The sequence below is a fragment of the Eptatretus burgeri genome, chromosome 19, assembly GCF_056783735.1.
Source record: "Eptatretus burgeri isolate ZD-2024b chromosome 19, Ebu_testis_v1, whole genome shotgun sequence".
In the NCBI taxonomy this organism is placed as follows: Eukaryota; Metazoa; Chordata; class Myxini; order Myxiniformes; family Myxinidae; genus Eptatretus; species Eptatretus burgeri.
Genome location: NC_140979.1, coordinates 537,827 through 550,698, shown reverse-complemented (window position 1 = coordinate 550,698; position 12,872 = coordinate 537,827). Strand labels below are relative to the sequence as shown.

The window sequence follows — 12,872 nt, the reverse complement described above, 5'->3', positions numbered from 1 at the left end:
TCTGACATGATGGTGTGCGGAACTGGCAGGGATCGAGGGGGAAATTTGATGGAGGGGGGGGAGGTCATACGCCGCCCCTCCCACGCCCATTATAACCTCTGGGCCCTATAGCGGGGGGGGTGTCTTCTTGCTTGGAGGTGTCGTCCTGTACCATGGATTCCCCTAAGCTTAGGTCTCAACCCACCTGCTCCAGCCCATCTTGGCCCGCCATGGCTCGTCCTGAGAATAAATTTGAATGCTCTTAATTTGGAGGGAACAGGGAGGTTGCTTCGCACACCCCTAATCCGAGTCCCATTAATTTCTCGATGGGAGCGGAGGGGTCCGAATCCCACTCCTGACACTAATTGTTGGGGTGCCGGGTTCGTGGGTGAGGAACAACCGCGAGATGGAGCAGTTGGCCCGTCTCCCCTCCGAACATCCGGAATTGAAGGTCGTCACTCCAGATAACTCCGAAGTCGACGGGTCGCTTAATGGACCGTAGACGCCAATATTTTGACCGCGCGGTTAGGGTCTTTTTGTCTGATTCCAATTTACCTAATTAGCCACGTGGTCTCGCTACCGGCGAAGCCACACCCTCGGCCGGCTTTGTTCGAACCGAGTCGCTGTTTCAGACTTGGATCCGGCGTAAGCGAGCGGGAATTACCAAAGCCGTGCCGGCCCAAATAACAATTTAATCAGCCTCCCTAATTCTCAAGCCTGAACTATACTGGGTCAATGAAAGAAAGCACAGACAACGAATTGGAACATTTAACAGATATTTATTTACAAGGTAATAGGGAGGGAAACACAGAGCAGACTTAATCACGAATATAGATGTAGGCAAATGTACAATGACAAACACTTAACAGTTTTACTTCTAAGACTGGCCACAGACGGACACACACACCCAAAAAGAAATGGAGCCGGCTGGCCTTTATTGGACCCTCCAGCCGTGGAGGTTAGGCAAGCTGGGGGTCAGACTCTGGTCGGGTACCTGGCCGCCTCGTGCAGTTTTACCGACTCGTACTTGTGGAGCTCAGAGTCCGTGGATGGGAACGGGGATCCCAGCTTGAGCGTTCCAACACAACCCACCAGGGTGGGACTCAAACCCAAGAACCAGAATCCAACAAGCGCAGCCACGATCCAACGAACGACCCGGCCAGCCACGGATGATGACCGACGACCAGGAGAGCCCAGCAGACCAGAAACAAGGAACGACCTCCAATGAACCAACACCTAACAAAAGACCCGTCTGAACGACTCTCGATCCCCTTTATCCCCCCCCCCCCACCTCCGATGCGGGGTGGAGGGATCCGTTCTCCTGTAACTCGCCTCTGGATTGGATGGGGCATTTTCGGTGTCATGGTGGCCAGCCGCGATTGTAGGAGAGAGGACATGACGGCGTCTCAGTGCTCCTCCCCCGAGAAAGGCTGTTTTGTTGTCTTCCCCAGTGTCGAGAGGGGAGACATTCTTCTATGATGGGGCGGAGTCGGAGCTGAGGCGATCTCACCCCCGTTTAGACGAGAGCAACATTCCATCTTGTTGGGGCGGAGTCGGCTCTGAGGCGAGGGGGGCTCCGCCCACGTCCGTAGTCAGAAACACGTGCGTTATGGCGCCGTGGTGTGAAGTGAAAGCTGGGCGGCTGAAGCGCTTGTTCACCTGCAGAGTGGGAGGAGTGAAGTGAGGGGGTTTGTTGGCGTTGTGCGATTTAAAGATGTAAAAAAACCTGACTATAAAAGAAACCCACAGCGCACACATGAAATTAACCCATTCGATATAGGGGAGAGATTCTAACTATCCACATATACTGTACTTAACGAAATAACTAAACTTTGGGTCAACTGTATGTGTGAATGCGAATGGTTTCCAGATTCGTAACAATTTGACAGGCTGGGTAAAATGATTGTTTTCCCCGCATAATTTTTGTATTGTAAGAGGCAGCTCAATGAAATTTTAACACATAATAGAGGACCTCTTTCTGAATCGAGAAAGTGTTCACTCATTCTTGTAGCTGCTATGTTGGTCAAGATATGAGGGGAAATGTGTCCATTTTAGTGGTCTGAATAGCATTATTTTTGCACATCCATGCCAGAGGCTCATTTTGAAACTTCATCACCTAGAGGCTTGTGCTTTGCACACGATGTACTACATGTATGTTCGAAGTGGCACGCAAAATTTCAGCTTCCTATATCATTCCGAACCCCATTTAACAGACTCCTGTAAATGGAAAAATCACTCGTGCGTTCGGCCGTGTAAAATGATTGTTTTTCCCCGCATAATTTTTTTTTATTTTAATAGGCAACTCCATTAAATTTTTTTTAAATGATAGAGGAACTCCTTCTAAATCTAGAAAGTGTTAACTCATTCTTGTAGCTACTACATTGGTCAAGATATGAGGGAAAATGTGTCCATTTTAGGAGTCTGAATACCATCATTTTTGCACATCAATGCCAGAAGCCCATTTTGAAACTTCATCACTTTGAGTTATATAGTAAGCTTAGCCCCGGACCACATCACTTAGCCCCGGACTCAAGTTAATCCTTCAGACTCAAGAGACAAACCCCGAGATCGTGAGGTTCCAGTCCTTCTCTAAAGGAGTCCATGGTTCCAAGCCACTCTCCACTCTCTCCAAGCCACCTTCTCTCACAAAGATCGGTGTGGACAGAACTAGATCTCAATCAGTGTGGATATCACTCGATCTTGACACAGGTACTTGGTCATTTCCCTGATAACACGGAATTCACATCGGAGTAGCTGGGTCCTCGCGCCTCTGTTGAATCTTCGAATGAATTTTTTGATGACGAGAAAATTTTGATGAAGAAACAAATGCCTTATTACAAACAGAACACTTGTTGGGTTTACCCCCGGAATGTACTCGATCGTGTCGATGTAAAGTTGATGAATCAGAAAATGCCTTGGGGCAAAAAGAACATCTGTAGGGTTTATCCCCGGAATGTACTCGTTGATGTCGATGGAAAGATGATGAATCAGCAAATGCCTTGTTACAAACAGAACACTTGAAGGGTTTATCCCCGGAATGTACTCGTTCATGTCGATGTAAAGTTGATGAATTAGTAAATGCCTTGGGGCAAACAGAACACTTGTAGGGTTTATCCCCAGAATGTACTCGTTCATGTTGATGTAAAGTTGATGAAACAGCAAATGCCTTGGGGCAAACAGAACATCTGTAGGGTTTATCCCCGGAATGTACTCGTTCATGTCGATGTAAAGTTGATGAATTAGTAAATGCCTTGGGGCAAACAGAACACTTGTAGGGTTTATCCCCGGAATGTACTCGTTCATGTGCATGTAAAGTTGATGAAACAGCAAATGCCTTGGGGCAAACAGAACACTTGTAGGGTTTATGCCCAGAATGTACTCGTTCATGTTGATGTAAAGTTGATAAAACAGCAAATGCCTTGGGGCAAACAGAACACTCGTAGGGTTTATTCCCGGAATGTACTCGTTCATGTGTTTGTAAAGATGATGATTGAGTAAATGCCTTTTGACAAAGAGAACACTTGTAGGGTTTATCCCCGGAATGTACTCGTTCATGTTTTTGTAAAGATGATGATTGAGTAAATGCCTTGTTACAAGCAGAACACTTGTAGGGTTTATCCCCGGAATGTACTCGTTCATGTTGATGTAAAGTTGATGAAGCAGCAAATGCCTTAGGGCAAACAGAACACTTGTAGGGTTTAACCCCAGAATGTAGTCGATCATGTCGATGTAAAGATGATGAAGCAGTAAATGCCTTGGGGCAAACAGAACACTTGTAGGGTTTAACCCCGGAATGTACTCGTTCATGTGTTTGTAAAGATGATGATTGAGTAAATGCCTTGTTACAAACAGAGCACTTGAAGGGTTTATCCCTGGAATGTACTCGTTCATGTGTTTGTAAAGATGATGATTGAGTAAATGCCTTGTTACAAACAGAGCACTTGAAGGGTTTATCCCTGGAATGTACTCGTTCATGTTGATGTAAAGTTGATGAAGCAGCAAATGCCTTGGGGCAAACAGAACACTTGAAGGGTTTAACCCCAGAATGTAGTCGATCATGTCGATGTAAAGATGATGAAGCAGCAAATGCCTTGGGGCAAACAGAACACGTGTAGGGTTTAACACCGGAATGTACTCGTTCAGGTTGACATAAAGTTGATGAAGCAGCAAATGCCTTGGGGCAAACAGAACACTTGTTGGGTTTAACCCCAGAATGTAGTCGATCATGTCGATGTAAAGATGATGAAGAAACAAATGCCTTGGGGAAAACAGAACATTTGTGTTTTTCCCGGGAATGTGTTCGTTCATGTCGACGTAAAGATGATGAATCAGCAACTGTCTTCGAGTACATGGAATATTTGAAGGGGTTCTCCCCAGAATGTAATCTTGCATGACGATGTAAACTTGATGAAGTACTAAAAGTCTTGTTACACACGGAACGCTTGAAGGGTTTCTCGTTTCCTTGGATTTGCTTGATCGCCTTTAAACAACTCTTGTGGTTCTTGGAAGAGACGCTGCTCGATTTGTGATTGTCCCGACAACAAGGTATTTTCTGATTGAAATGATCTTCTGTGTCGAACTGAGCAGAGTTGGTAAAAAATGATTTTCATTTCTTTACCTGCAAAGACATTGAAACACAAAACTAACTACAAAATGCATTATTGCAACACATACCCCCCCCTCCCACAGCCCTGCAGACTCTCTTCGATCCCGATATATATATATATATATATATATATATATATATATATATATATATATATATATATATATATATATATATATATATATATATATATGTGAAAATATATATATATATATTTATACATATAAATATTGTTGTGGTTACCAAATTCGCAAACCACCATTCAGGTCCCTTAGGTGAGGTATCTCGGTAAGTGCATGTGTAGTTAGGCCCAAACCCGTTGTCTAGTGGGAATACATGTCATTTATGCGAGCTGCGACTCTTCAGGATAGCCGTTTTTCTTTTACTATCTTTATTTTGGACCACCCGCCATGATTACCACCACAACCACAACATCAACCACCAACCACAACGCCGCTTCACCACAACCGCCACGACCTTCCCGTCACACCTCGCAACCGTAGCATCGCCACCGTTCTTGCCCCGCTGTGGGTACCGGTGTTGGACTCGTGCAGGGCGCACGTTGAACAGCGTGTACAAAATCACGGATTTTGTGCTTCAAAAACGGATCAAAAACGACACACGCCCACTTTTTGCCGTCCAATCGGTGAGCGAGGGGCGATTTGGCCCCGCCTCCAGAACGATCGATATATGCAAATTTGTGGATCAAAAAGCCTTCACGCCCACTTTTTCTCGGGCCAATGGGGAGCGAGGTGAAAGGTCAAAGGGAGGGGGTCAAAGGCGAAGCTACGGGGGGATAAAAGGACGGTGTTCGTCAGTCAGCAGATGGAGAAGGAGTCGGAACGGAGGGGACGAGTGTGGAAGTCTGGAGCCCGAAGCCTGCAGTAGCTGGAGAAGCTGAAGAGAGTCGAACGAGGGAGCCCAAAGAAGAGTCCAGGGTGGAGAGTCCAGAGGCGGAGAGGCGGCAGCGGCGAAGGCAGACGAGGGGGTGCTCGCGTCGGTGCCAGGAGCTGCACGCCCGAGGGAGGCCGGCAGCGCGACCTGGCCGAGGTGGAGACGCACACCAGGGATAATAAAGATCCTCTATACCCCGAGCATCAGCAACCCCTCCTGTTTCCCCCGCGCTGAGATAGTGCGACCAAGGGGGCCCCTTTTCCCACCCCCTGCCAGGCACTGTCCGCGAGGCCCGCAGAGTGAGGCGCCATCGCCGCTCCGCGTCTCATCACCAGACGGGTAGGCGCGACCCGGTCTCGGCCTCAGGCCCGCCTCATCCTTGAGGGATTTCTTTTCCTTGGTTTTGGGTATGTGTTGTCGGCGCCGTCTGTGAAGTAGAATTGTATAAGTGTTGCCGTGTGCTCGGTAGTCGGTATTAGCTCTGCACTGTGTTTTCACTTTTATATTTGCTTTTTGTGTAAATGGAATTGTGTTTTCTTTTTTTGTGTGCTTTTGGTGGAATTGTATTTGTGTGCTTCCCGTGTGCCGCGAATAAATGTGCTTTATTGTTGAACTGTTCTCCCGCTTCGCTTCGTCTTTTCCCCCATTGAACCCTCATCTTGCTTCACGTAAAGGGTTGGTAGTGGGCTGAGTACGCCCGATAATTAATCGAACCGTCGAGGTCGACGATAACACCGCTCGGTTATTCTGATAGTACGGAACGGGTCGCTTAAGTGGCCCGTGTCCGAAGTCGACCTGCGGCGAGGTGCGATCGCCCGGTCTACCCTCCGCGTGGGTACTTAGGTAGGTCGAATTTGGCGAGCAACCCTATCCCACGCGGGGGCTGATTGGCTCGATCGCGGTGAGACCGAAAGGTCCACCCGTGACTGGTTCCCGGCGTTAGTCCGAGAGGGTCACGACTGGATTGTCCGTCCGGTGGGCGACGTGCCGCGATTCGAGTTACGTGGCCGTTCGCACGCCGGCGGGCGCGAAATCCGCAACAATATATATATATATATATATATATATATATATTTATACATATATATATATATATATATATATATATATATATATATATATATATATATATATATATATATATATATATATATATATATATACATATATATATATATATATGTATATATATGTATATATATTTTAACGTCGTGAAGAAACTTTGGTGAATGTTTTGGTCAAGTTTCATTGAAATTGTATGTCGTTTTGGAGAAGAAAGCAAATACATATTTTGGGAGGTGTCGGTGCAAATTTCTCTAAAATTAGCATAATGGGTTTGAGGGTGATAAAAAAAAATAATAATAAAATGTTGCCAATTTAACTTGATTGAAATTAACTTGAAAACTTAAATGTTTTTGGGAAAAGCACAATGTATTGTTATAACCCTTTTATGGAAAATGTACTCAAATACAACATGCTTATTACATCTATGTGCTTGAACATGTATCTATTTTAATAATACATATTCACATTTTAAATGACCTTATATCCCTTGACTGTATTGGAAGGTTACCAGTCTGATAAGTAAAAATACTCCTTGTTCCCCAAAACAGATTGGCCTTTCAAATAATCTTTAATCCTCATTCAGGATAATACAATCACCTCATATTTTATTTGTCTTGTTGAGGGATTCTTATAAATATATAATTATATACTGGTGCCTGAAAGTCTGTCTGGAAACAAGAGTCCAGCTGAAATGGAATGTGTGTGAAAATAATGACCAAAACTCCCATCAGGCTTCAGGTCACAAATATTCCTCATCCCTGCCAAATGGCAACTGCCACAAAGCTGTGTGATTATTTCCCCTGAACCCCAAAAACATCAGCTGTGGCATCAGCATGTCTGGAGGATGAACAGACATTGTCTCACTGATTACTATATAACAATTCAAAGTTTCCAAGTATGTACAGCAGAATCAGAGGAAGGCGATGTGACTTTTTGAAGCTCCTTTGAATTCTCCATATCGATATGTTTGTGTTCGCACATGTTTTGTTTCAATTGATGATTCAAACATACAGAAGGAATTGAAAATTCTTCAACAGGGGCAACCCACCCATAGACCCCTCAGACCTCGACTTTTTAAATAGTATTTACAGCCTTTGTTACCTCATGGGTGATGAAGGTTGTGCTCAAGTTTGATCAGAACTGTGTGTGTAATTTCTGAAGAGAAAAGAAACACCTATATTGGGGAGCAACCCCCACCCCCATAAGGCCCGTTTTTTTAATACCGTGAACAAACTTTGGTTTGTGATGGTGAATACCGGGTGATGAAGTTTGTGGTCAAGTATCATCAAAATCGTGTGTGCAGTTTCAGAGAAGAAATTGCAAAAAAGTTGCACAAATTGTACAAATTGCACAAACAACCCTAAAAACAGCAATCAACCTTCCCCTATCCTTCGGGAGTATCGGGGTAGGCTTAACAAGAGAGGGTAATCAGATATTGCAGTCCCTCGCCAGGACTTCTTTCGTATGGTGTTTTGTGTGGTTTTGTGTCATTAAAGGTCCCCTGACATGCAAAACTTTCTTGTTATTTATATATTAACTTGATATTCCTGGTGAAGAAATCACCCGTTTTTATTGTCAAAAATGGGATAATTAGAGCAATATTTCAATCATTTCTGGAGCCTTTCATAACTTGCTATGCCCCGCCCCTAAAAAAATGGACTTCAGCGAATTGCAGCGTGACGTCACATACAGTAACTCGCACAGAGTTGATTGACTCGAGAGTCGAGATGTCACGCCCCTTATACAGTACGTACAAATTCATTTTGCACATGTTAGTGCAATCTCTGTGATCGTCTTAATTCCAGTGATTGTTTCGCGAAAGTTTTTAATAGTTTTAGCCGAACTTTCGAAAATGCCTGCAAGATGTATCGTAGCAGGATGCAGCAATACAAGCAAAGACGGTGTAAGCCTTCATGTATTCCCGAAAGATGATTATCGTCGGAGAATATGGACATCTAAAGTGAAGTTGACGAGGGGAAACTGGAAAGGCCCCAGCGACACGAGCGTCATTTGCAGCGCCCACTTCGAAGACAGTGACTTTGAGCACGGGTTCTATTCATCCCTCTATTCATCCCAACCCCTCATTCCTCACACACAGACAAGAAATTATGCTTCTGAGCCGTGTCTGCACAACAATCACGAGACAATTATTTATCCCTTTACTACCTTGTCGTAGTCGTATACAAATCCAATGCATGTATGCACAATAAAAGGCTATACCATGTACACAAAATATAAAATGGGACTGTTGAACCTTTCCATTAAAAAAATTACAGGGACATACAAGTAAAATACTCACCATTAATATTGCATCATTTCAAGGCGCAAGGAGATAATTTTAAAATCAAACAATGTGAAAAACCTGCACCCACATTTTGCAGCTTATTGAATTGTTTGTCGAAACCAGCCTGCTGGGATAGGTACGATTCCACATACATGCAAGCCAGGTATGGCTGCACTCGACATACATGGGTTTATTCTAAAGTGAAGGTACTGCTTCCATTGGCTTGCTATTCATTAACATTTAGCCAAAATGCTGTAATAAAAGAAAAGGGAAAAAAATGTTGGCACAACTATGAAAGACAAATTTATCTGTCCTATTACACGGCCTCATAGCCTCGGGATTCTTACGCATTGACTTATACATTGTGTGCAAGCTAATACAAGTTACTTGTCAACTCTAGAGTTGACTCGTCCGATAAATCTGTCGTCCGTCCGACTCGTCCGATAAATCTGACGTGTTGTAGCTTTCTTTTATTATTCTCTTTTCTTCATTGTTTTCTACTGGTGCAACATGACGACAGTAGGAATGACATAAATAAAAATGCAACAGAACGTCAGATTTATCAGACGACTCAAGACAATTGTGTCGCAAGGTGTGTTCTGCACACAAGTTTTCATCGTATCCAGACAGCGAGGTTGCTTCGTTTTATGCTCGGAGAGATACGGCCGATGGCACGCGCGGCCTTGTTTGTGATTCATTCACCGTGGAGCAACATGTCTGCTGCGCTGCGCTGTTCACGTCACCTCACTAAAATATTTCTGATATCGAGCAGTATGCAAGTGGAATTTACATTATTGAATTACGAATAGGATTTTGTATAACCAGTTGTTATTTCCGAGTCTTCCTTCGATGTCCTCCCAATCGTCATGAACTCCAGGAATTTCATCGCCATTTTCCTCTGCTTGTCCTGCTTCGGGCTCGAACTGGTAAAGCCGTATTTCATTTCCAGCTGCCTGAACTTCACCTCCCGCGACTACGTTATCCGACAATTCTCCATCTCATTCAGAACAAAATCCTTCATTTCTCTCACACTCACTGTCGTTACCAGACAAATGAAAGTCCATGTCATCCATTATTCAAAACCAAATGTTTGATTTTTTTAAAGCAGAAATGAACGAAGCGATTGAGTCGACCAATCAAATGTGGAAACACACAGGAAGGCAATACAATCACGTAGACCACCAACCCGAGTAATTTACGTGCAGCCTTTGACATACTGTACGTGATGTCATGTGGGTTACGCCCCTTTCAGGAGAATTTTCATGGGCGTTCCCGAAGACGTTTGTTTTTTTAATCTTACATTTTACAGAATGAGTATTGTGAAAAAACATTATCAGATCTGAAATCACGATGAAAAACTCCTCCAGGACATATATAAATGAAATTTATGTACTTTGGCATGTCAGGGGACCTTAAATACAATTCAATTTGTAATTATTCATAACTAAGAAATTCCAACCCATAATTAGGACATAATTAAGAATCATACTTTCCATCAGCAAGTATTCAATAGACAAACGATCCAAAACTACATACTCAATCATAGACCAACTCACATTTCAATGATATTGTTACGAATTTCGCGCCCGCCGACGTGCGATCGGCCACGTAACTCAAGTCGCGACGGGTCGCCCACCGGAACGGACAATTCAGTCGTGACCCTCTTGGAACTACCGCCAAGGAGCTAGCCACGGATGGGGGTTTAACCTCACCACAACCCAGTCCGCATTCTCCCCGCGCGAAACAGGGGGAATCGCCGAATGTCGATATACCTAAGTACCCGCGCGGGTAGCGTACCGATGAGTTGTACCACGCCGCAGGTCGACTCCGGACACGAACCGCTTAAGCGGCTCGTTCCGTGCTGCAGGGATAACCGAGCGGAGTTATCACCGACCTCGACGGTTCAGATTATTTATTGGGTGTCTTCACCCAGTACCAATCCCTTACGTGATGCAAGATGGAACTTTCAAACGAAGGAAAGGACGCAACGAAACGGGTCACAATTTAACAAGCACTTTTATGTCACACACACACACACACACACACACCTGGTAAGCACGTATTTACAGCCATACAGTGAAAGCAAGCACGTATATACAGTCATACAGTGAAAGCAAGCAAAAGAGTCACCACCGAATAAAGCAATGTAAAAGCACTTATTCAGGTTTACTTAAAAGACTGGCGCCACACACACATTTACACAAAAAGCAAATAAAAGCCACCCTCATAGGCAAGGGGGCAGACAGGTCCGTGGACCAAATGTACGTGGGACCTGGGTAAGCGGCCAGGTCCACGAGACCGAAGGGGTCTTACCTGCGCCCTCGTGGCGCGATGGCGGGCTGGCCGCAATGTCAGCGTAACGTGCCTGACTCCGTGCCCCTGGCGTGGTCAGTGAGCTCCTTCAGGTGTGCGTTGCGCAGGCACGTGTTGGTCGGTCGACACCACGGTTGGGGTGGGGAACAGACTGGGTTACCGGCGCTATCTCAGCGCGGATGGGGGGAATTGTTGATGCTCGGCGTGGAGAGAGGGGAATGGCGGACGCTCCGTCCCGCTAGCGGGGCCTTGGGACGGCACCGACTCCGGCGAACTCTCGCCCCTGAGCCCTCTTCCGCATCCCTGCTTCACTCCGTGACTCGTCCCTCGACCCAGCAACGACAACCTCAACGACGACCTTCGTCTTCACTCGACCAGCCCAACCAGCAGAGCACACACAACACCCACTCCGCGAGTCGCCTTGTGCTCGCGTATTTATAGACCGGGGGAGGAGCGTGTATGCTAATTCGCGGATCAAAACGCGCTTGGAGGCGGGGCCACGCCACCCGACGTTTAGCCATTGGTCGGGCAAAAAGGGGCGTGAGCCTCCCCTGATCCGATTTCCTCTCCCGTAAAGGCATCCATTTGGACTCGCGGCTCGACACGTTCGGCAACAATCACCGAACGGGCCCAGGATAGCACGACATTCGGTGTTGGCAGGTAGTGTGGTTGATGGTTGTGGAAGGAGAAAGGCGAAGGTGGTGGGGGGGTTTGCTGTGGTGGTTTGGTTGTTGGGGGGTGTCGTTTGAGAATGGCGGTGAAGCGATGTTTGCGGGGTGGAGTTGTGGAGGTAAAGAGGCGAAGGTGGTGGTGTTTGAGTTGTTGGCGGGCTTATTTGTCCAAAATAACGACAGAGAAAGAAAAATGGCAAACTCAAAGCGTCGCAGCCCGGATGAATCACACATATTCCCTCTAAACAACGGGTGTGGACTAACTACACATGAACTTATCGATATATCTAACCTGATGATCTTTCTGGTGCATTGCAAATTTCCACAGCCGTAACACTATGTAATTAACAGACATACTCAGAGCTCAAAGCAGTCAGGTCACAAAAAAAAACATTTCGCTGTTATCTATCTATAATTCCAGCAGTGTGTGTGTGTGTGTGTGTGTGTGTGTGTGTGTGTGTGTGTGTGTTTGTGTGTGTGTTTGTGTGTGCGTGCGTGTGTGTGTGTGTGTGTGTGTGTGTGTGTGTGTGTCTGTGTGTGTGTGAGACCGCTGTTTCTCGACAACCACGAGACCGATCTAATTGAAACTTGCCAGATATATTGCTGGGGAGCTGAGTATGTGCCTTTTCAAACCTTGATATTAATCGGACAAGTGCCTCCCAAGTTATGGCCATTTATTTACCAAACCAATGACAAGACACGTTGCTGCGTAGGCATGGCCGTTGGGGAAGAGATCCTCAGCCGCGTTCCCCATTACGGGTTACAACGTACGGACTTCCGGATAGTGGACTTACTGTATTCTAATAATTTCTCGACTTCTTATGCGCATTTAGAGATAAACAAAATGCCCCAATCGAGTCGTCGTTTACGAGAGTGAAGGAACGGCATGTGTGGTTGATTGAAGTTTTTTTTTTTTTTTCGTATGAAAAAGGCATGTACGGCCATGCACCTACGGCCACACGAGAATGAAGGAACGTCCTTTGTGGTTGTTGAGGGAAGTAAGCTTGCTTTTAATTTGGATTTGAATTAACTCTGTGTGTAAGTATCACAGCAGTTGTTA

The 12,872-nt window shown here is 45.4% G+C and overlaps 1 protein-coding gene across 1 annotated transcript in view; it reads right to left on the bottom strand.

Annotated features, from left to right (window-relative positions):
• Nucleotides 1-665: 665 nt before the first annotated feature.
• The window catches only part of LOC147008347 (uncharacterized), a 66,106-nt gene continuing 53,899 nt past the window's right edge, over nucleotides 666-12,872 (bottom strand). The window contains 2 exon segments of the mRNA XM_085864700.1: nucleotides 666-2,810; nucleotides 2,813-4,435. Of these exon segments, the coding sequence (XP_085720826.1) occupies nucleotides 2,697-2,810; nucleotides 2,813-4,435 (1,737 nt within the window). The 3' untranslated portion in view covers nucleotides 666-2,696.